The sequence below is a fragment of the Lepidochelys kempii genome, chromosome 25 (genome assembly GCF_965140285.1).
Source record: "Lepidochelys kempii isolate rLepKem1 chromosome 25, rLepKem1.hap1, whole genome shotgun sequence".
NCBI lineage: Eukaryota > Metazoa > Chordata > Testudines > Cheloniidae > Lepidochelys > Lepidochelys kempii.
Genome location: NC_136404.1, coordinates 6676951 through 6700001, shown reverse-complemented (window position 1 = coordinate 6700001; position 23051 = coordinate 6676951). Strand labels below are relative to the sequence as shown.

Below are 23051 nucleotides of genomic sequence, written 5' to 3'. Positions count from 1 at the left end.
CCCAACCGGCCTGCTGGGCTGAGAAAGCAGCAAGTACCATCTCCCCCTCCCCCATGCCTCCAGGGTACCATCTCCCACCTGCCTCCCATGCCCCCAGGAGGGGCAGTGCAGGGCCAGGCCCTGCCAGCCACAGCCCTGTCCCTCCCCAGAGGCACTCCAGCCATCTGCCTTTGGAGTGAGGCTAGGAGCAGCACGTCTGGTTCTTCCCCCCTACTGGCAGCCAAAGCCCCTGGGAGGGGGGGGTCTGGAGCAGTGGGCCTGTCCCACCACTTAATGCTCCTCTGCCCTCCTGCACCCTGCACTTTGGCCAGCCCGGCATTAACCCAGGAGAGGGGACATGCTACCACAAGCATGCCCAGCCTCGTGAGATCCTGGCCCAGGGCTGGGGAACCTGTCACCCAGCGGCACAGAGACCAAGTCAGACAGCAGCTGCACAGCTGGGAGGGGCAGCCGCCACTGAAGGAGGCGGCCGTTTGGGAGAAGGCACATGAGCAGCACCCTGGGAAGTGGGTGGGGGAGAGGAGGCCAGGGACAGGCTGGCGCTGTGGGCCCAAGTGTTAAAGACAAAAACCACAAGCAGCCACCCCCAAATCCTGAGATTAAAGAGTTGTGATTTTTAGCCTGAGTAGCACTGTATGGGTTCCCCTTCTGGGGTCAGAGCCTTAAGGGTTTCACACCTCTCTGCAGCCACAAGAGCTGGAAACTTGCTTCAAACAAAATCAAAGCCAAAATGCCCATTAGTCACCTGAGTCCAGGAGCTGGGACTTTAAATCTCACAAGTGCTGGCTTTGCTGTGATGCTGAAGCCAGATCCCCTGTGCAGAGGCCAATCAGCAGAATTTCTAAGGGGTGAAAGAGGGGCAGGTCCTCGCCCCCAGTTGGAAATGCAGTTTGCAGGAGAGTTGCCAGTAGTGAGGCAGATCGGAATCCCCCGCACACAGCGCTGCTGTCCTTCAAAATGTTGTCTCTTTACTCAGGATGGTCCTCGTTTAAAAAAAAGTGTTATTTCACAGACAGATTGCACAACACGTGTTAAAAACGTACAGGTTTTCTATAGTGCCCCCTTCCCGCAGTGCATGGGGTGGATCCAATTCGTGCCGCCGCCCGGCAAGTCCTAGGGTTAGACACGTGCAAAGACATGGGATTTGCCCCTGCTGCCAGCAGGGGGTGATGTTACACAGTGACAGGGGAAGGAGAGTCTGTGCAAAGTGGCAGGAGGGAGATGCAAAGGAACAGGCCGACGTGCTGCACGACCTCAGCACCGGCCCTGCCCCGGCTCCCTTCCTTCGGAGCGTCCCAGGCGGAAAGTGCAAGTGGCGCAGTCCTGGTTCCAAGTGCGAGCACCCAGCTCAGTTGACCGTGCTGCTTCGGCACCTTCCCTCTGCGCTGCCAGCCTCGTCCGGCACCGCCCCAGCCAGCGGCAGCACCGAGACGTCATCTGCAGCAGAGAGAGAAGCAGCCGCAGGTTGGCCTTTGGGTTAACAGGTCCCCAGGCCCTGAGGTGCCCCCTCCAGGTGTGGGACATGGGCCAGAAAGGCACTAAGCAGCTGACTGACAAGACCCCAGTCTGCATCCCGTGGCCCTGCCCGCTAGTGTCCATCTTAACCCGGGGGGCCCCTGGGCTTCCACCAGGGAGCGGGGGTATGATTAACAGGAGGCCGTGTTTTCTCCTCCCCAGACACCCTCCCTGCAGAGAAGTATGAAGCACTCTGGGCCTGTGGCGGTCTAAGCTGTTACAGGAACTGTACCCTCATTCCCTGCTCATCCTCAGAGCAGCTGGGTGCACAAATCCTTTGGGCAGCTTTGAAAGGTCTCAGCCCACATCTGCCAGCCCCGCTGGAGAGCACCTAGGCAAGGCCAGCTACACACCAACTGAACCATCCAGCACTGAACACAGCCACCCGACGCCCAGCCCTGTGCTCTGACCACTAGCCCCCGCTGCCTCCCACCAGGTCTTGGCCAAGAGGCACCAGCTTCCCAGGAGCGAGGGCACGTCTACACTGAAAGCGCCATGCTGCTGCAGCGTGTTGACAAAGGGGCGGTAGCAGCTCTCCCATGGACAGCGCTGTCGACATGGGGGTCAGGTCGGTATAACTACCCCACTCGGGGCTGGGGGGTCTGTAGTGTAGACCAGACCTCAGAGAGCAGCAGGAGCTGCACAGCACCCCCAGTGTTCAGCGAAGGAGCTGCGGTGCCCCCCAAAATCACCTTACCGGTGCCCCGTAGTCATATTAGAGCCCCCAGCCTTCCAGGACATTGCAGATGCTTCCCCTCAGCAGAGCTGCCACCGAGTCAGTGGGGTGGGGGAGGTGCATGGGGTGGGGGGAGCATCTGCTAACAGGCCTGGCCCCCCAGCTCAGCTTAAGCCTCTTCATTTTACCCCCCAGTGGTTCGGTGTAAGTCACCATGTCAGAGGATCTTGCACACACAGCCCCACCCCAGGGTCAGCTGGGTCTCCTGGGGACAGGATGGGGGGTGAGCTCTAGGGCTGCTTGGAGAACGGCCAGTCACCCAGCACGATGCCTGCGAGAGAGAACCCCAGGGAAAGGGCAGGTGCAATAGCTAGAGATGGGGAGAGCGGGTTTTCTAGCTCATTTAAATGCTGGCATCTGGCTCCCCTCCAGTGCCTCCTGGTGGAAGTGGCTGGAACTGGAGCAGCTGTGAGCTTCCCCACAGCCAGCTTTGCTTCACCACCTGCTGGGACCAGGCTAGCGGAAAATGCCCCCCACAGCCGGCAGGATCTGAAGACAGACGCCCTCCCTCACAAACCAGCCCCTCCTGTGCAGAGATTTCACTGCAGGCCCCCGCTAGCCCCCCTCCTGGATACGGGACTCACGGAATCGGACCCGGATCGGCCAGATCATAATGCAGCACAGACACACAGTGGCGACCACAGCGATGCCCCCGGTGACTATCACCATCACCCAGTGGTAGAACTCAACGCAGCCGGCGCAGCAGAGCTGGGTGCTGAAGGCAAAGGGACAAGTGAGGCTCCAGCTGCCCCAGCCCGGCCCCCCCCGCCCCACGCACGCCCCGGAGAGGGGACAGAGCCGCTGAAGTCTGGGACGGCACAGAGCAGTCACGGCAGGTGGAAGGCAGGACGGCAAGTGCCCCAGTGGAGCAGGGAAGGGGCACGTGCTGGCTCTGGGAATGGCACAGTGCAGTGGCAAGGCACCGCCAGAGTGTACCGCATCCCCCCGCTGGTTGGCCTACGACGGCTGGCAGCCAGGGCAGCTACTCTTCAGCTCAAGCAACAGGGGACTGTGCTGGGAGTTGGAAGGTCTCGGGTTCTCCCATGGGGTGAGGGGAAGGGCTGGTAGATACTCCGGACTGGGTGACTGGCTTGTTGCCTAGAGGGGAACAGAGGTGCCTGCCGCAGGGGTCTTCTCCAGCAGCCCCAGGCCAGCCATGACACTTACGGGCACGGATGCAAGTTCTGGATGGCCATCACCACCACCCCGTTGGCCACTTTGTCCGTGAAGCTCATGGCCCCGTAGACGAAGGCTCCGCTGTGCTGCAGGGAAAGCAACAGCATCAGCCTCATTCCACACCCACGTCTGCCTCCTCTGGCATCTCCCGCAGCTGCCCCGGCTCGGGCCCCCTGCAGACGTACACTGGGACCCCCTAGTCCTCTCTCACCCAGCTCAGGGCGGGCGCAGCTTGGCTCAGCCATGTACAGAATCAGGGAGCCACGTGCCCTCTTGTGGGCAAACTCGTTCCTGCAGCAGAAGTTAATCCCCGTCTGGTACCAACGCCAGCATCCCGTTCTGAAGAGACCCACAGGCGCTCTAAAGCCACTTCCAACACCCAGGAAGGGCGACTGCCCCACAAGCCCAGCGAGCGCCCTGCCGGACCACGCTGTGCAGAAGGAAGGCAGCCCTGTTCAGTGACCCGCCAGGGCGCCTTTCCAAGCCTGGATTAGCCGTTCCCTGCAGGGCATGGCAAAGGGGTGGTGGTACCCAGCACTCTACCCCCAGGGGCACTAGCTGGGCAGCAGCTGTGCCCGGCCCATCACTTGCCCCCATAGGAACCTACCGTGTTGCTCCCAATGAGGTCAGCCGTCATGGAGAGGGATGTGACCAAGATGGTGGCCGAGCCAGCCCCGAGCAGCACAGCCACTCCATAAACCTCTGCTCCCAGCTGGATGTCCAGGGCCACCCAGGAGGCGAAGGCCAGGATAATGAGTAACCCCATGAAGTAGGTCAGCTGCTCGGAGGCGAAGGGCAGGGAGAGGGGGGGTGGGGGGAAAAACATTCATTAAACCCAGGACTCCACATAGGATCATGAGTAGGAAGGATGTAGAGACACTGGAAAGGATCCAGAGGCGAGCGACAAGGATGATCAAAGGGGTGGAAGGCAGCCTTAGAAGCAAAGGCTGAAGGGAGGGGGTATGTTAGTTTGGAAAAGAGGAAATTGAGGGGGAACATGGTAGCAGTCTTCAAATACTTTAAAGGCTGCCATAAGAAAGATGGAGAAATGTTCTCTCTTGCCACAGATGGCAGGACAAGAGGCAGTGGGTTCAAACAACGGCAGATTTAGAGTCTCTCTCAGTAAGAACAGTAGGACAGTGGACCAGACCTGCCTCAGGACGTTGTGGAAGCTCCGTCACTGGAGATTTTCGAGAGGAGGCTGGATAACCACCTGGCTTGGACGGTGTAGAGACAGCAAATCCTGCCTCTTGGCAGGGGTTACACCAGTTCAGGCCGCTACCAGCCTTTCCTGTGGACTCTGTCTCCTGAATCTCAGCTGGAAACGTCCAAGGTGGGGCCTGAGTCTATCAAATGAGGGACAAGCCCCCCACAGCCTCCCTGCCCTTTGCGCTCTCTGCCCATGGATTTGCTACACCAGAAGGAACAAAGGAAGCAGCCAGAGAACAGAAGATAGGCTCCTGCCCCAAGGAGTCTGGCCAGGAAGGCTGTTGAGAGCACGTGGTGAGAAAGACTTTGCCTGGCGTTTAGCCTAGTTTGGTAAGTGTGGCACCAGCTGCACTTTGGCTTTGTTTTCCTTGTAACCATTTCTGACTTTTCTGCCCCATGGCTTGTACTCACTGAAAATCTCACTGTAGTTAATAAACTGGGTGTGTTGATTTGTCTAACCGAGCGTGTCTGAACTGACGTGGCTGGGAAACTCCATTGGGGGGGAAGTTACGGGATATTGTTTCTGTTCATAAAATGGCAGGCTTTAGATAAGCTTGTATTGTCCAGGAGAAGGCTGGGCGGCACCAGACACGCATTGCTGGTGGGAAAGCTAGTGCTGGGAGCATGTTATGGTCACCCTGTGATATAACCCAGGCTGGGGAGAGCCAGGGCATGGCCAGCTGCAGCACACAGACATGACTGGGAGGGACTTGCATGCTGGAGTCTACAGCAGCAAAGCCATGTAAACGGTCCCCCAGCGTGGAGGGCAGGGGTGTCACAGTGACTCCGTCTGGATTGTACCCTGGGCACATCGCACCATGGAGGGTGGGGGTGTTCACCTCCTAGGGTCACTCCTGCCAATGGGCATCTCCCCGCAGGCCCAGATGTGTGCAGTTACAGTGGGACACTGCCCCCCATCCCCCCAAGCTACTCACATTTCGGCCGATCCACCTGTTGATGGGCTTCATGAGGAAGGAGGAGAGGAAGCCGCTGATGTACATCACCAGGGGGATGGTGGCGATGAATTTCTGGGGAGGAGAGAGACAGAGCAGAGTGCTTGGCTCACAGATGTCCCAAGGGTCTGTGTCCCCCCACCACTGCTGGGATCCCCTGCTCCATTTTGCCTTCCACCAGCCACACAGGGTGTTCCCCACTCATAACCCACTCCCCTCCAGCGACACAGGGACCCCCCCATGGGCGTCACAGGATTGTCCTGGTCGAGTTGGTGCCCGGTGTGAAGTGACCCCCAGTGTGGCACGCCCAGAGCTGGGCAGGACCTGCCCACTGGCACCCCCTGCTGCTCACTCACCTTGGGCAGCATCAGCGAGTTGGTCAGGTACATGGCGATGTAGGTCTGGGACAGGTTGATAATCAGCCGCGTCGCCATGTACAGCATCGCCACCTAGCGGGAGACACGCCAGCCAGTTACGCCAGCCACCCCCCTGCCCTCCAGCCCAGCTCAGAGTGCTCTGTGCTGGAAGGAACGGAGACCTCGAGGCTCATGGCCCTGGTCCTCCACCCGCCTGGGGAAGATATGGGACATCGCAGCCACAGGACGCAGAGCCAAAGTGCCCAGGGGGCTAGCACAGGCCAGTTCCGCAGGCCCGTGTAGAAAGCTTTGGGGCAGAAGACAGAGGTTCCTGTACCAAAGGGGAGGGGTCTCTCGTACCCCCAAGTGTCCCTCCCCCAATAATGAGCCCCTTTGAATCTAGAGTCATCACCTGCCTCGCTGGGGTGCCCAGAGGCCTGGCTGGCTGGGCATAGGGCCAGCTGGGCGCAGTGACATGTGGGTAGGTCTGAGCGTCCCAAGTGGGACGTCTCTCTGCCCTCGGGTCACCTGTGCTGCTCATGGAACCCCCCAGCACCCCTCCCCCTCGGCACCCACTCGGCAGTGCTCCTCTTGCCTTGGCCTGAGGGGGTGCTGTTGAGCCACCCAAAGCTTTGCTTCTCCCCAGCCCCAGCGGGCGACAGTCCAGGCCCAGCAATACGCCCAGGGTGCCACACAGCTGTGCAAAGCCCCAGAGAGTCGCAGTGGCAGCCAGCTGCTGGCCACACTCCCGCGCTCCCCGGCAGGTCCTGGAGGGGCGGGCAGCCCGTCACACCCAGGACAGGACGCTCCTGACCCAGCACCAGGTGCTGAGCTGCGGGGACAACGCAGGGGCCAGGGCTCAGTAGCCATTCGGGGGCTCCTGTGTCCCGGGGGGTGGGGTGTGGACACGGCAAAAGCCACCAGCACCACTGTCATGACTGGGGAGGCCAAGTCTGGAGACTGGCCTCCCCCCCAGCAGGGCACTGCCAAGGCAGGGGTCAGAGAGGGTGTACGGCTGGGGGCATCAGGCGCCTGTCCGCGCCGTACCTGTCCTGTGGATACCGAGATCCAGCTGCCAGGCCTGCCACCCAGCAATGCCCACATCTTGGGAGGCCCCCCACTCCCCACATACCTGTCCCCCTCATGGGACTGCCCTGCCCCAGCTCCCCTCACCGGGCACACCCTGTACCTGGTAGAAGGCAGGCTCCCGCAGCCAGTGGTTCCACAGCAGCAGTGGACGTGGGGGGCTTTTGTGCCCCTTCTTCAGCAGTGGCGTGTGCTCCTCGGGCTCGAGCAGCCTGGCCTGAGGGTTGCGCTGCTCTTTGGTGCCCAGGTGGAACAGGAGCGAGAACACAGCGCCCACTGCCACTACGATCAGGGACAGGTTCTGATGGGACAGGAAGGAGACTCAGTAAATCCTCAGGAAGCCAGGGAGACAGGGCGCCAGCCAGCCGTGCATGGGTTAATCCTCTCCAGCCCCTTCCGAGCGGATCGGGGGCACTTGCAGAGGGGAAGGCCAGTCTGATCCCAGTCTCTGCCGAGAGACCCACAACTGCCCCATAAGCCCTGCGCTGCCTCACGCCGTCTCCCAGCCTTCCCACCCCACATTTAACATCCAGAACATGTGGGGTACATGCAATTCACAAGGCTCCCCACCTCTCCCCGTCCATGCAGTGGAGAAGCAGGAAACGTCAATCTCAACCAACCCCCAACCCCCTGCAGGAGCCCAGGCCCCCCATCCCAGCTCTGCTGCTTGGGGCCCGGCTCCACCGCACTCACCCGGAAGACACGGATGTCAGACTCGCCCAGGTGCTCCATTGGCCCCGAGAGTCCGAGCTGGAAGTGCAGGAGCAGCCAGGCCAAGCCATACACGGTGATGTTGGCCGCGACGGTGAAGGCGTACCTGGGGGAGAGGACGCAGCGTGTCATGGGGCGCTCCCAGCCGGGGCACCCGGGTGCACGAGAGGGAGGGGAAAACACGGCATGTTGGTGCAGGACAAGATCTGAGCCGGTCACATCCCCCCTACATTGCACAGCCAGAGTCAGGCACATTCACAGCACAAACCCGCCCGGGTGTGTGTGTGTGGGGGGTGTGTGTGAAGAAAGAGAACTGGTGAGTGTGAACACACCCATGGGGGTGAATTTGCACAGACAAGCAATGCTGCCCCCTGCTGGAGGGAGCCAGACTGGCCGGGGCAGTTGGGATTATGCTGCAGGGAGAACAGAGTCCCCGGACAGCTGGAGACTCTTCTTCAGACCAGGTGGAGGCGCTCCCGGGACGTAGACCACAGTGGTGACACTGGGCAGGGCCTGCCGGGAGCTAGACCCCCCCACAGGGTCCGTGTCCAGCAGCCGCGGTCCCAACCCCCCTTTAGAGCCCAGTCTCTCCTCTTCCCCACAGGACCTCCCAGCCCCGCCCCGGTGCCTGTGGTTTAACAGGTGACCCTGGGGGCTGTACGGGGCAGACGGTTTGACAGACGGCAGCTTCTCACAGAGGCAGTGAGACCTCCCGCAGCCCTAGCATGGCTCCACATCCTTCCTGTGGTGAGTTATCTGCCGAGTGCAGACAGTGCGGAGGGGACTTCTGCCCGCTGACGACAGATAACTGGGCCGTTTGCCACTCGCCTGCTGATAAGAGACGCTTCCTCACCTGCTGACTCAGCACCGCGCAGGCTGGAGGGGGCCCGTAATGCTCCATCTGCCAAGCCATGGGGCCGTTTCCTCCGCTCCAGGGCTTGCTGGGGGGCAGCCCTGGGCCCTGTTTACCCGCAGAGCTGGTCGCCAGTGGGTGACATGAGCGACTGACTCTTCTTGCTGAGTACAGCCAGGGGCAGCCTCCCACCCCTCCAGCTAGAATCACAGCCAGGACCCCAGACCCAACCATCCCCACGTTCCTGGGCAGCTCCGGTCCTTCACCAGCCCCTCTAGCCAGGCCGGGGGGTGACAGGTGCTTTGGTGTTTGCATCCGTCCCCCAGTCCTGCACATCCCCTCCTGCAGCTGCCAGCCCGGGGTGTGTGCGTGTGTTTACAACGTGCCCGGCGCTGCGGACGCCCTCTGGATACGGGTTTGTGCAGGCACTCAGGGGCTTATCTACGCCAAGGGGCTTGCTGGGAGCGGGGGCCATGGAGACAGCTGCAAGTGGCACGTAGCCTCCCCAGGCCCGGCCCCTCGCCTGGCAATGTCGGGAGGCTGCAGTGCAGGGCAAGGCCTGCCCAGCTCTCCTGGAGGCAGGTAATGCCAGGTAGCAGCTGGGCCCTCATGTTCCTGAGCCAGACAAGGAGAGGGCACCACTGCCTGGACACTGAACCAGGGAGGGAGGGAAGAAGTCATCTGTCTGCAGCTCCCAAACCTGGGGTATCACTGGCCACCCCTCCTGCCATGGAGCGGCTGGTGCCCTGTCACACCCTGAGCCCCAGGAGCTGCTGTGGGGCGGGCAGGAAGGGGGCAGAGCCCGAGTGCTCCCAAGACACCGGTTCTCATGCCCACTGAGATCTGATGCACCCTGGCTTGGAGCCAGGCAGCTTTCAGGGTGCTGGGGGAGTTCAGAGCTCGGGCAGCTCCGAGCATGGGTCGCTCTCTACAGGCCTGACCCAAAGCCGGGGGGCTGAGGAGAAGAGCCACAGCGAGGTGGGGCTCACAGCTGTTGGGGGCAGGGAGGCTGGCAGGACATTCGCAAGGGGGGAGCAATTTAAAGAATGATTGACAGGCTTGGGCTCAGGACCAGCCAGACCTGGGGACTGCTGGGCTTTAACAGACAAGCCCTGCAGGAGAAATTAACCCTCTCAGCCCCAGAGGGGACTGGGCACGAGCAGCAGCCATAGGGCTGAGAGAAAGCTGGGCCAGCCCCATAGGGGAGTCCGAAGGGGGCAGGGAGCGGTGTGCATGAAACGGCTTTCAGCCCAGTGGGGTCCAGCAGCTTGGCGGGGCCCCCCTGCACCCATCTACATGGGCGTGACCCTGCCCAGGTACTGGGAGCTGGGCAAGGCACGGAGTGATGGGCAGGAAGCCACACAGCCCGGCACCTCAGCATCCCATGGGCAGAATTAGCCGGCGTCTCCTCGGACGCAGCTGCACCTCCTCCCGCCGTGCTTGGTCCCCAGTGCTCCCAAGCGCCCTTCAGAGCCGGACACAGCCCTGGGTCTTACTCAGAAGAGGAGCGCATGGGCGGCTCTCACAGTCCCAGTGAGCAGCGTGATCCGGCCTCAGGCGGGGAGGGGTGCGCGTGCCAGGGGTGGGGGGTGTTCAGAGAGGTAGCAGCTGCCCTGCTCCCCACGTGGCCAGGCAGGTGCACAGTTCACACTGCAGCATGCAGGCGAGTGACCCCCAGCTGGGCCAGCTGCCTGCGGAGATCTTGGGTCCCAGCAGGCAGCTCTGCGAGGGAGGCTCCAGGACCCAAACCTCCGCCCTGGAAGCATCGGGTCCCAGCCTTCGCTGCACGGCTACCTCGGGGCAGGGGCGTGTGTGTGCACCATCTGCTCTGGCTGCTGCCAGGCAGGGGTGACGCTCAGTCACAGAGTTCAGACACGCTCCCCACTACGCTATTTGAGCGGTGCTGGTAACAGAGGGGGCAGTCGGAAAATCACCCACGCTAAGTGAGGATAACAGCCCACTACTGGCTCACAGCTGATGGTGCTGCTCCTTTAGCTGCAGGAGAAGCAGCCTGTGCTGTCGTCACCAAGCGCCCAATTCGAGGCCCGCCAGCACCCGTGGCTGCCTACAGGGCGTGCAACCCTCTCACCTGAACGCTGTGAGCTCCACTTTCTCGTGGTCGGTGGTCACCAGCTCGGGGATGAGCGACAGGTGGGAGATCTGGGTGGCTGCCCAGCCAAACTGGAAGAGGACTACGAAGGGGATGTAGTAGATGAGCGTGGCCCACTGGGGCGTGGCCTCCGTGCAGCCCAGACAGGGGTTGAATATGAAGGGGAAGGACAGCAGGACGCAGACAGTCCCTGGGGAGACAAGAGACAGGAGTTAGCGCTGGGCCCGGCTGGACGTGAGGCCAGGAGCAGGGGAGGGACACACACCAGTCCCGAGGTTCTTGGGCACCGCATGGCAGCTCAGAGCCCAAGGGGCACAGCAGATGTGGCCGCCTCTCACAGCGGGATCTATGCCATGGGCAGCGCGTCTGTGCAAGGCACTGGCCTGTAAAGCCAACTCCTCTCGTCTTTCTGCTCCTACTCCGTGGGTACTCTGAGCTGGCAGCCCTCTGCCGGGGCAGTCAGCAAGTCCCTCTCCCTGGGTACTCCCAAGCTTACTCTGGTGGGGCTCCTGTCTCCAGCCAGGCTGCCTCGGGGGTGCCCGCCCGGCCTTCTGCTAGAGCCAAGCTCCTAGCCAGATTACTGACACTTAGCAGCCGGGAGCAGCAGTCAGCACTGCCGGCCAGATCTGCACCGGGATGCTGTCCGGCCCAGAGACACCAGCAAGGTTCATTGTCAGCCCATTGTTATGCCATTCGTCCCTGCGGGGGGTGTCTGTGTGTGTGAAAGACATGAAGGCAGAGCCATGCCCAGCCCCAGAGTCTGTGTAGGACCCAGGAGACGTGGGGCTGGGCCCTGAGCTAGACACTGGACTGTGTTCCTTAGGGCGCAGGCACGGTGAGCCGCCGGTGCCAGAACAAGGGCCCCCTTTGCACAGATCTCGGCCGGAGACAACTGCTGGCTCACTTGCCATGACGACTGAGGAGCCAGCCCCATGGCCGGAGAGAGCTGGACTCTGCCCTTGGTGAGCTGGGCAGCCCTAGAGCAGCGTCCTGCCCTCGCAACGCTGCCTGGGCCAGTGAGGGCTCAGGGGGATTCTCCAAACCTAGGGGAGTTGGCAGAGCCAGGGGCAGGGGAAAAGGGTCCAGGAGAGCCTGTCTACAACCCAACGCAGCCCCGCCAGCCACCTGGCTCCAATCCAAGCAAGTGCCGGTACCCCAGCGCCATGGGTCACACCAGGGGGAACCGACGCGGCACCACTTGGGTCTAGTGAGGCGAGAACGGCGCTTAGCCCTGGCGGCTGCTCTCTGTGCACCTGAGCCCACGGATTGCTCAGGGCTTCGCCATTTCTAGCACCAGGCGACAGCTGAATGTTCTCCGCTGAACAGACCCACTGGCTGATTATTGCCCCTGCCCCCACAGGGCGCTGGCTGCAGCCCCTCCATGAGCCCGTTCACAGGCACTGCACTAGAGGGGATTTTGGAGAACGCCCCCCACCCTCTCAGGCAGGCTTGTGGCCTTTACTGGCCAGAGAAGCCCACAGAGTTTGGGGTCTGACCCCTCAGCATCTGGTGGTAGTTGAGGGCTGGTCTCCCCACCCAGCCCCCCATGCCCTGCCAACCCCCCACCTCTCTGCATGTCCCGGCCCATCCCCCCAGAGCAGGCTTTGCTACTGTCAAGAAGCCAGCGCTGGGAGGGACAAAGGCACACACGCCGTCCCCAGGAGATGGCAAAAGGCGAGCAAGGGCTGGCCAGGAGAGACAGCCCAGCGTGGCTAACGGGCCACTTCCGTCAGCTGCTGGAGCAGGCGGACGCCTCCATCCCTTGGCTGGAGGAAAACGACCATGTCAAGAACAGGGAAGCCAGCAGGCAGCACAAGCCATGCCCTCGCACATTTGCTGGGGCCCAAGATCAGCACATCAAAGGTGCCGGCGGCTCAGCAGGCCTAGGAACCTCGCAGAACGTCTGCAAGCCGGCTCCCCCGCGTCCCAGCCCAGCGCCGGGCACCAGAGTCACTGTTCTGCCCAGCGGCTTTCTCCACACCGGGCAGTGGTTTCAGTTTCCTAAAGAGCTCAGCGGGGCCAGAAACCAATTCCAGGCAGAGTCAGAGCGAAACCAGAGACGCTCCCCGCAGCTCCCGTTCCCCACGCCAGCCTCTCAGTCAGCGAACGCATCAGAGCCAAAAGTGCTCCCAGCTTCAAGTCACCAGCATCGCGTCTGCTGGGCCACAGCCCTTCACGCGTGGCCTGCTGCCTAACACGCGTCCTGGAGCACGCAGAGCCGCCCCTGCCCTGCCATGGAAACCAGCCCAGGTTCTCGCAGCCAGAGACGCCAAAAGGGCCCCCGTTGTATGTTGGGGCTCCTGGTTGCTCACGGGCACCGCAGCTGGCATAAACTGGTCAGCAAACCGGCCGAGGAAACCCCAGCTCTCCCTGGCTCCTTCAGCTGTCAAATGGCCTCCTAACAAGATAGTGTTTTCTAACCTGTCTCCAGAGCTGTGCGGAGAAGGCGGAGATCTTCCCCTCTGGGGTGCGCCTGCGGAAGGGGTTCTCCCCGGGCGGTGGTAGCTGGAATTCTTCCGTCCACCCAGCGGTGACCACTTGGGGCTGAAGTCGTGACATCGCAGAGGACGGGAAACGTTTCCCATCCCTGAGCGGTGTGGTTAAGCCGACTTACCCTCACCGTGCAGACCAAGCCTCAGTCCATCTGCCTGCCCTCTCTGTGCAGGGGCTTATTGTACTGCCTAGAGGCCTTCCCCCCCGATAAGGGCCCTGTCGCACCAGGTGCTGCAGACCCTTGGCGCGAGTCACTGCCCTGCAAGCCCAACAATCTCAGGCCTTGTCTAAACAGGAAAGTGGCACCAGTTCAGGCTACCAGTGTGAAGCTGAACCCATTCAGGGCTTGTCCACATGAAAACTAATCCAGATTAAGGCAGGATAGGAACGGAAAGCAGATTAGCCATTCCTGATTAATGTCACGTGTAGACAAACCCTTAGACCTTGGTCTATACCTGAAATTTAGGTCAATCCAACTAAGACGCTCAGGGGTGTGAAAATTCCACCCGAGAGATGTAGTTAAACTGAACGAAGACCTGGTGTCGGCCTAGCTGCTGCCTCGAGGGGGCGGATCGACTACAGCATCGAACTCCCCTTCCGCCACTGTAGCACGTCTACACTACAGAGGCCGAGCTGCAGCGCCCAGCTGTGCTGCTGAAACACCGTAGAGTTGGCACACGCCGCGTCAGCATGGCGCATGCCCACCCCCAGCCCCGGGTGAGTGCTCGTCAGCTCAAGGGGAGCTTGTTTCACTTTAACATAATCCTGTTCCCAATCAACTCAGAGATATTTTCTTTCAGCCTCTTACACCAGAGCCAGGGCATCCACACTGGGGCTGGGGGCTTAATTTCCCCTTAAATTAAACCAGCTCAACTCTCACATACATGAGCCCCAAGACAAAGGGAATGCCCCCCCCCCCGCCTCTCCCCTACCCTCTGTAAAATGGGGAACTGAGGCTCAGCAAGGACAAAATGACGCAGGAAGTGGAGGGTAGAGCCTGGGAATCCACCCAAATCTCACGGGTCCCAGTTCAACGCTTCAACAACGAGCTCCTCTCTCCTCCCTGGCACCACCTAGTCCCCCATCACAACAGGGGGCACAGCTTCCTTGCAGAACCGACTCATTAACTGGAAGAGGAACCCACTTGCGGGGGCGGGGAGCAGGTGGCAGGAGTCACTCGTATTTTCCAATATTACGGCCCCATATTTAGTGCTGTGCTAGACCTGTTCTTCCATCGCTCCTTGCAGGCCTGGTCGGCTTTGAACAAGTTACCTGTTGCCAACAACAGGTTCAGCAGCAGCTTGACCAACAATGCAGCGGGTGCTATCCACAACCTCCTAACATGGTTGGGACACATTTTTCCCTGCAACCATCACTGCCAATGGGCAGATTTCCTAGCCTAAGCCTCTGTCCCCAATACATTTACTCATCTGTGATCAGCTCCAAGCTACGTGCCTCAGTTGTCTGTCCCGGAGCACAAAGAGATCAGTCTTTGTGGAGTTGGTAGGAAGTTGGCCTCATGACAGGACCCACAAGCTTTGAGTGGATTTTGACATGCCTTTCACGACAGCCCACATCAGACGCACTGATCTTGGGACATGATCAGCTCTGCACTAGCTTGAAAATGTCCCCTTATTCCAGCCTGGGGATCAAAAGCCTGAACTCAAAGACCAAGACCGGGGCCATACTCTGCCTTCGAGTTTGGACATCAATGGGGGTTCTGTCTGAATGCAGGACGTGCCCCCAGAGCTGGGGTAGAGCTGCAATGGCAAGAAAGGATTCAGACCCGCTGTGCTTTTCATCTGGGCCCTCTGCAGCTCAAGCCAGAAGCCCCAGGAAGCTCTGGTCCCCAACGTGTCCCCATGACAGGTTCACGTGAATAATGGCTTTGCACAAGATGAAAGAGGTTCCTGTCATCTTGAGATAAAAGAGCTCTCAGAAGATTTCATCAGACAGTCTGGGGCTGAGGGCTGTTTGCAACCCACAAGAGTTTCATTTAGAGATGGGCCCAAACCTAATGCTTGGGGGCAATTGAGATGACAGGCTTCAAGCCCCCAGTTCTGCTCCATGCTAGTAGCCAGATGCTACATATGGAGGGGCCCATGGATTAGCTGCAAGTGCTTAGCAGTGGTCAAATTCTCCGTTAACAATAGCCAGGGAGGTTTGGTTGCACCGTCACCTCCCCCTACCTCTTCCAGGGGCTGATCCAAAACCCACCAAGTCCATGGGAGTCCTCACACTGGGCTTTGGATCAGGCTGCAGAGCCTCAGGTATTCTGAGGGAGGCCAGTTTCCACACTGACCGGTTCTAGAGCCAGATTATCAGCGGTTGGATCATTGGAGGTGTGACAGCAACACCAACGCAGATCACAGGCCCCTTGGGTGGGGCGCTGCACAAGCACAAAGAAAGACAGTCCTGGCCCCAAAGAGCTCGCACGCGAAACAGACCAGACTAACAATGTATGGGAGGGGAAACTGAGGCAGCTAGAAGGGAAAGGACTTGCCCAAGGTCACCCAGCAGGTCAGTGGCATAGCCAGGGGCAAAATCTGCTCTTCCAAGTCTCAGTCTGGGGCACTAACCCTGGCCCACACTGCCCATTATGAATCCCAACTGCAGGGGGAAGACTGTGTCTCGGTTAGCTGGCAGCAGCCCTTATAGACTCATAGACATTAAGGTCAGCAGGGACCATTCTAATCATCTAGTCTGATCTCCTGCACAACGCAGGCCACAGAATCTCACCCACCCACTCCGCGATAAACCTCTCACCTATGTCTGAGCTATTGAAGTCCTCAAATCATGGTTTAAAGACTTCAAGGTGCAGAGAATCCTCCAGCAAGTGACCTGTGCCCCACACTATAGAGGAAGGCAAAAAAAACCCCAGGGCCTCTTCCAATCTGCCCTGAAGGAAAATTCCTTCCCAACCCCAAATATGGCTTGGAAGGGCATGTCCTCTGACGCTCCTCTTGGGATGCTAGTCCCACATCCGAGTCTGGGGAGGTGAGCCTGACAGCCTCCCAGAGAGCTGCCAGTAAAGACAACAGCGCGTCCAGTCCAGAGCAGGGACAGGCTCCGTCTGCATGGGCATCATTTGTGCCCACCTGCTCTAGCTCTGGCCTTTCAGAACAAAGGAGCCACCAGCAGGGAACACTATGACCCACCAGTCCCAGATGCTCCTTGAGGGACACTTCTAGATGCCTGGAAGCTGGAGCTGTGACAGCATCCCAGGAGAGGTGCAAATGCTGTGGGGGGGGGGAAGGGGGGGCGGGGGAAAGGGGGGCAGGACTCCCCTTCCAGCAGCCTAGGAAACAAGGGCCCCCCACTCAAAGGGACCAGCCCCTGGCTATGCACTGCCCTCAGGGCACTCAGATCAGCGGGAGACCTGTGCATGAATGGAGGGCAGGATGTGCCCTAGGCAGCCAGCCAGGGAACTGGCGTGCAATGGCTGGTCACCATTCAAGGCTCTAGGGCCAAAGGCAGAGAGTGGCTGCTCGCCAAGCAGGTTATGGAGAGAAAGTGGTCACTGTGGACTCCTGGGCTCAGCCTACACGCTGTCCCGTTTCCCAGCTCTCCTGCTAGCTGGTGCTGTGGTGTGAACGGGGGAAGGGTGGCCCACCAGTGAGTGCATCAGCCTTGGCCTCCAGTAATTTGGGTTTGATTCTTTTCTCCGCCACGGGCTCACTGGGTAACTGGGCAAGTCACTACGGGTGCGTTTATACTGCATTGTAAACCAGGGCGTGTGGGACCCAGGCTTGTGGACTTGCTGTTTCCAAGCCCGTGCGTAAGAGTCCACACTGCATTGTCAACCTGGGTTTACCATTGTAGGACCCGGGTCTCACGGCTGTGATAACAAATGCACACTGCACAGATCTGCTGGCTCAGGTCTGCGGCTTGAGCTGCGTCCACACTACAAAATGACAGGGCTTGGACCTGATTCTCAGCACGACTCTGACCCCACCCCAGCAGGGTCCTAGGACCCAGATCCTGTGCGTTTGCTGACCCGAGTCAGAATGATTTGTGTCGATGGAAGTGGGGGCTTGGGCTCAAACCGGAGTCAGAGCCCAGCCTCAGTGTACAGTGTAGACGTATCTGCTTGGTGCCTCCTCTGTACAACGGGGTACCGGGGGAAAGATAGCGGTGCCTGGTTTCACAGTGGTGCTGTGGGTGTGAGGAGCTCAGATATGATGGCGATGAAAGTACAAGAGATGACACAAGGAGAAAGCAGCTTCCACCTGACAGCCCAGCCTGGCAAAGGGCCACGTGTCCTCTACACCCACTGAGCAGGGGACCCAGATCACAATCCCTGGCCCTCATGGGATCGGGGCCAGCCAAGTGCCAGCCGAACGTACAGAACAGAGTAGGCAACTTACGAACTAGACGGTGCAACCATGGCGTCTTAATTCCTCCACATCACGTGGCTCTTTGTAACCTTCTTCTAACAGCACAGGAGGAGTCTGGCTCCTGGAATCTATTTCTGGCTTTGCCATGAGCTCTTGAGTGAATCTCTTCCCCCCTGTGTGTCTAAAAAGTTCACCCACTAAAACGGGGAGAGGCCTTCGCTTAACCTGGGTGGCTGCAAAGGTCCCATGAGATGCTCAGGCTGGAGTCTGACTAGCATCCCAAGAGCAGCGTCAGGGGACATGCCCTTCCAAGCCAAGTCTCTGGGGCCCGCCTGACTACATCTCTGTTCATAAGTATCTACCTGTCTGTACCCTGCCACCCTGCAGCGATGAAGCTGGGAATCGAGGAGGAAGATGTGACCCAAGGGTTAACTCAGCGCTTCTCCCCAGCAGCTCCGGGGTTCTGCCTTCACAGCAGGAGAGGGGCTGGTCCATAACCATTACTGCCTTGTCATCAGAGGGGAGGGCCTGGGGTGTTCTCTCTCAGACGTACTAGGTGCCCATTTCTTCATCTTAACAACCACCCCAGGAGCCTGAATCACTGGAGTCTACCCTGTGCCCATTTGAGAAGGCTCCAAGGCAGTGCCTCCAGGAGTAGCAACAGCAGGGGTCAGTGGTAGACTATGCATTTAATCACATCCCCTCCAAGGCCTGCTCCACACTAGGAACTTGCATCAGTATGGCCAGGGCTCCCAGGAGTGTGAAAAATTCCCCGAGAACCACAGCTACATAGACTTGACCCCTGGTATAGACAGAGGAGATGGATTACCTATGCCGATGGGAGAACCCACCCCCTCGGCTTAGGTGGTGTCTATACTGAAGAGCTGCAGCTGTGCGGCTGTACTGTTTGAAGTGTGGACATACCCCAAGAGGAGAAGACACCTGGGCCACATGTAGCAGAAGGTTCAACCTGGCCTACATGGCACAGTTTTGTCAACAAAACAGTGGAGGTGCACACACTGAAATTCTCCTCCCGCTGATGTAACTCCCCTTCTATGCGGGCATAATAAAACCAGCGCAACGAAAGGCGTAGGGCTTATGTCAGTGTAGTTTGGGCGAAGGCTGTTGGCGGTCATTCTTGTCAATGTCACCGGTCCATTGGAGCCATGAAATTGACAAGAAAGCTGGCTCCTAGATCTCTCAAGCTGGGTTACCGCCTGGTCTCCGCTCCAAACTGGGCTGCCACCCAGGCTCCCAGCTTGGATTGCCACCCTGGGCTACCCCCTCCCCGCTGGAAGCCCTGCTCCTCCCCTGGGTTCCCAGCTCCCCACTCCCTGCTGGGGACACAGCTGCCGACTGGACTCTGGGTGTGGATCTCCCTGCCACAGGTGAAAAGCCCTGGGCGGCTGCCCCCCACTCCCAGCTGGGAGCACAGAGGCGAGAAACCCTGGGTGGCAGCTGGCTTCCAGTGCCGAGCTGCGAGCCCTGGCTCTCAGTCCCCCACACTGCCCCTCTTCAGTCTGTGGAAGCGCTCCTGGCTAAGGAAGCGCACCACCGACAGGAGGGTAGCGTGGACATCAGCCACCGGCGGCTGCAAGTCAACCTAACGTGGATTGACTTATCTTCGTAGTGCAGATGTAGCCTCTGATAAGAGCAGACTGTCACCCTGGTTGTCACAGGGGATTGAACCCATAGCCTCAGAGTTAAATGTGAGCCTGAGGACTCAGTGCCCTAGGTGGAAGCTATGGTAGACTCATGCCAGGTTCAGAGCAGTACACATCACACCAGGCATGGCCCGTCTGCATAGAGCCATTCGAACCAGGGTAGCCGCCCCAGCGGTATTTCCCAGCCCAGCACACCTGCGAAAGCTTATGCTCAAATGCATTGGTTAGTCTCTAAGGTGCCACAAGTCCTCCTTTTCTTTTTGCAAATACAGACTAACACGGCCGCTACCCTGATACCTATGGTGCACCATCATCGGCATGGCTCATAACTGTGCCAGCCCCAGGATACAGAGTCTGTGACAATTCAAACCAAGCTTGTACTGTTACTTATTCATACACAAACTCCAGCAGCTTTGATTAGCCCAGACATCATTAACCCAGGAACCCCAGTGGTCTCCCAGCAGGAGTTATTATCCCCCAGCCCCTCACGCAGACAGGCTCCCAACCCCTTTACGTGGCCACCTGTGCAAATGAGCCCTACTCCCAGGAGCAAAGCTCTGCAGGATCAGGCCCTCCATTGCCCCGAGCCATTTCAATGGCTAATCATGCTCTGTCCCAAGCTGACAGGGAGCTTTTCTGCGCTCTGCTTAACAGCTGCCACATTCCACCCCAGAAGTAGCTGCATGTCCCTGGTGGGAGAGCGATCCCTGCTGACAGGTTGTACCTGTCAGTTTCCAGGGTGCTTTGGAGTCCCCGTGCAATGATTTGGGGTCCTTAGCTAGGAGCGCTTCCACAGACTGAAGAGGGGCAGTGTGGGGGACTCAGAGCCAGGGCTTGCAGCTGCCACCCAGGGTTTCTCGCCTCTGTGCTCCCCGCTGGGAGTGGGGGGCAGCCGCCCAGGGCTCTTCACCTGTGGCAGGGAGATCCACACCCAGAGTCCAGTCGGCTGCTGTGTCCCCAGCAGGGAGTGGGGAGCTGGGAACCCGGGGAGGGGGACTCCTGCCATCATCTGCTCTGGCCTCCTGTATAGCCCAGGCATCTGCGGGGATGAGAGGCATCCTACAATTCCCTTGGGTCGGTTCCCCCCGCTGGCGGCTGGGAAGGGGCTTTAGGGTCAGTTTGCACCTGGAGTCCTTTCTCCAGAGAGGAGAGAGCTTCAGCCTCCCCAGCACAGCAGGGAGGGCCCTGGCCTCTGGGAGCTCTCCTGTACCCAAAGCCCTGGCAGGATGCTCAGAGGGGACGCCGGGGGGCCCGTACTGTGCAGGGCAGGGCTGGGCAGCAGAGCAGCGGCCAGGGAAGGGAGACAGCCGGGGAGTTGCTGTGATACGGGGGCGGCCAGTCCGGCCGGTGGGAGCAGCGCAGGGACAGTGGCGTTCAAACGCCTCGCCGGCTTCGCCTTCCTTCTCGCCTCTGCTCAGCCGCAGGCTCGCCTGGGGGGTCCCCCCCATCACCTGCAAAGCGGGTGGGGGGGGCTCCCAAAATCGCTTTGAGATGGGGGGGGCCGCACAGCTCTTCTCCACCCCCCCCCCCCCGGTGCAAGGGCTGCCTCGGAAGGGGGCTCCCAGACCCGTCCCCAGGGCGCAGGACCCCCCAGCCCGGCCGGGGCAGAGCCTTACCCACGAGGTGCCAGGATTTCCGCCGGCCGTAGCGCCCGCAGCCGGCCGAGCGGTCGGACTCGTAGCCCACCAGCGGCGTGCAGACCCCGTCGGCCACCTGGCCCACGAGCACCAGGGCCCCCGCGTGGGCGCTGCTGTAGCCCAGCACGGCGTGGAAATAGACCAGCAGGTAGGTGAACCACATGGAGGCGCACAGGTCGTTCAGGAAGTGCCCCAGGGAGTAGCTGAGCCGGGCCGGGCCGGAGAGCGGCGGCGGGGGCTCGGCCATGGCGGGGCTCCCGAGGCGGGGCGCGCAGCGGCTCCCCGCAGCCGCATCCAAGGGCGGGAGCGGGGCGGGAGCGGGGGGCCAGGGAGCCGGCTGGCGGCGGAGCGCCCGGCGCGGGGGTTTTACGGCCCGGCGCCCGCCCCGCTCCGCCGAGCCCCCCCCGCCTGCCAGCCGTGGAAACCGGGGCCAAGCGCCCGGGGCAGGGCTCTGCCGGCGGCCGGGGCCAATCGGGAGGGCGGCGGGGAGGGGCCGGGGCAGGCTCGCCCCGCCCCGCCCTGGGGCCGAGCCGAGCCGAGCCGAGCCGCGTGGATCGCTGGGGCTGCGGCCGGGAGCGGCGGGCTGCGGTTGCTTGCAGAGCGAGCGCCGCCTCGGGTCTCTCGGCCGCTGGCCCGCTCCGTGCCTCAGTTTCCCCACCTGTTAAAGGGGGGCAGCGACACTGAGCCGCTTGGGGAAGCGCTTTGAGGCGGAAAGAGCTGGGTGTTGTTAGCAGCGCGGCCCTGGCACCCGGCTCAGGAGCTCCCAGTGCTTTCCTGAGCCCCCTCCCCCGGCGCTCGGCGAGGGCGAGGTTACCCCTCTCACCAGGAGCCTGGCCTAGCTCGCTGCGCCGATTTGACAGGGGAAAGTAAAACCTGCAACTTGCTGGGTTGTTGTTGTTTTGCTCAACACCCCAAATTGCTCCATCAAAACAGAGAACAGCTGCTCCCTGCGCACCCCGCAAAGCCAGGCCCCTGACAGACCCTGGGGTCACAGCGGGGCGTCTGACAGGCCCTAGAGGAAGCAGAGCGAGGTTGCGGTGGGGCCCAGATTTAGTTGTGGTGTTTCGCCAGTGGAATGGTTGGTACGTTGTCGTGTCAGGCGTTACTCATCCCCCGGAGTCTGGGGTTGGGCCCAAAAATTGGCTGGATCCGGTGAGGTTTGGTAAGAGAACAACTGATGGTACAAATGCGGAAAGGAACTTGTGCGAGGAAGTGCTCAAAGCCAGCCAGTCAGCTAAGCAGCTGCCTTGCAATTAATCCATGGGTGAAGGAGTCTCTTACCGAAGAAGGGAGACTCTGGAGAGCTGAGGCAGAAGGGGAAGGAAATCACGGGGGCCTTTGAAAGCAAGTGGTCCCAGTTCTCAGGGAATCCAATGGGCACGGTGGGTGCTCACTCCTCTTACCCTTGCGACCCAAACGGGGCCCTGGGAGTTGGTTCCATTAGGAGGAGAAATTGATGATAGAGCCAGATAGAGCCAAAATTGAAGGAATTTTGTTTACTTACAAAGATTAGACATGAAGGCCTATTTCATAGGGGGAGGGAGAGCTCAGTGGTTTGAGCACTGGCCTGCTAAACCCAGGGTTATGAGTTCAATCCTTGAGAGGAGCTGGGCCAGAAATTGGGGGTTGGTCCTGCTTTACGCAGGGCGTTGGGGTCCCTTCCAACCCTGAGATTCTACGATTCCCTGAACACAGGGCTCACCCAGCAGCAGAAGATGGACCGCACTCGCTCTTCCAAGCCAGGTTTCAGAGTAGCAGCTGTGTTAGTCTGTATCTTGTTCCTAAGCCAGTTTTTCCAGCTAGCACTGTGCTCCAAAACCTTCCTCTCAGGACCATGTTACCAGCGCTTCTGTTAATGTCTGCCTGTCTTCCCAGACTGTCTGTGCCCCTCAGACAAAAACAGTCCCACCCCGCAGAGCCCCAGCCTCTGCATCTGAAACCCCTCAGCCCACGTGTTCATCTTAGACGCACAGATTCTGAGGCCAGAAGAGCCCACTGTGATCATCTGGTCTGACCTCCTCCGTTGAGCTGCTACTCAGGCATGTCTGTGTGGTGGCTATTTTAGTTGCTCCTGCTGTTCTTACAATCATACAATATCAGGGCTGGAAGGAACCTCAGGAAGTCATCTAGTCCAACCCCCTGCTCAAAGCAGGACCAGTCCCCAATTTTTGCCCCCATCCCCTAAATGGCCCCCTCAAGGATTGAACTCACAACC

General features: G+C 60.1%; 1 protein-coding gene across 2 annotated transcripts; it reads right to left on the bottom strand.

Moving 5' to 3' along the window:
* Positions 1–591: 591 nt before the first annotated feature.
* Positions 592–21275, bottom strand: MFSD12 (major facilitator superfamily domain containing 12). 2 transcript variants are annotated; one of them, XM_073324335.2, is made up of 10 exons: positions 20816–21274; positions 10685–10895; positions 7725–7848; positions 7135–7332; positions 5946–6038; positions 5572–5664; positions 4035–4205; positions 3419–3513; positions 2836–2966; positions 592–1437 (listed from the first exon to the last, which is right to left on the bottom strand). In XM_073324335.2, exons 1-10 carry the CDS (start codon positions 21081–21083, stop codon positions 1349–1351), a joined length of 1473 nt encoding a protein of 490 aa, XP_073180436.1. In that variant the 5' UTR covers positions 21084–21274; the 3' UTR covers positions 592–1348. The 2 variants fall into 2 exon arrangements, with proteins under 2 accessions (XP_073180436.1, XP_073180437.1); XM_073324336.2 differs by lacking the exon at positions 2836–2966 and having other exon boundaries at positions 1348–1437; positions 20816–21275.
* Positions 21276–23051: the final 1776 nt, after the last annotated feature.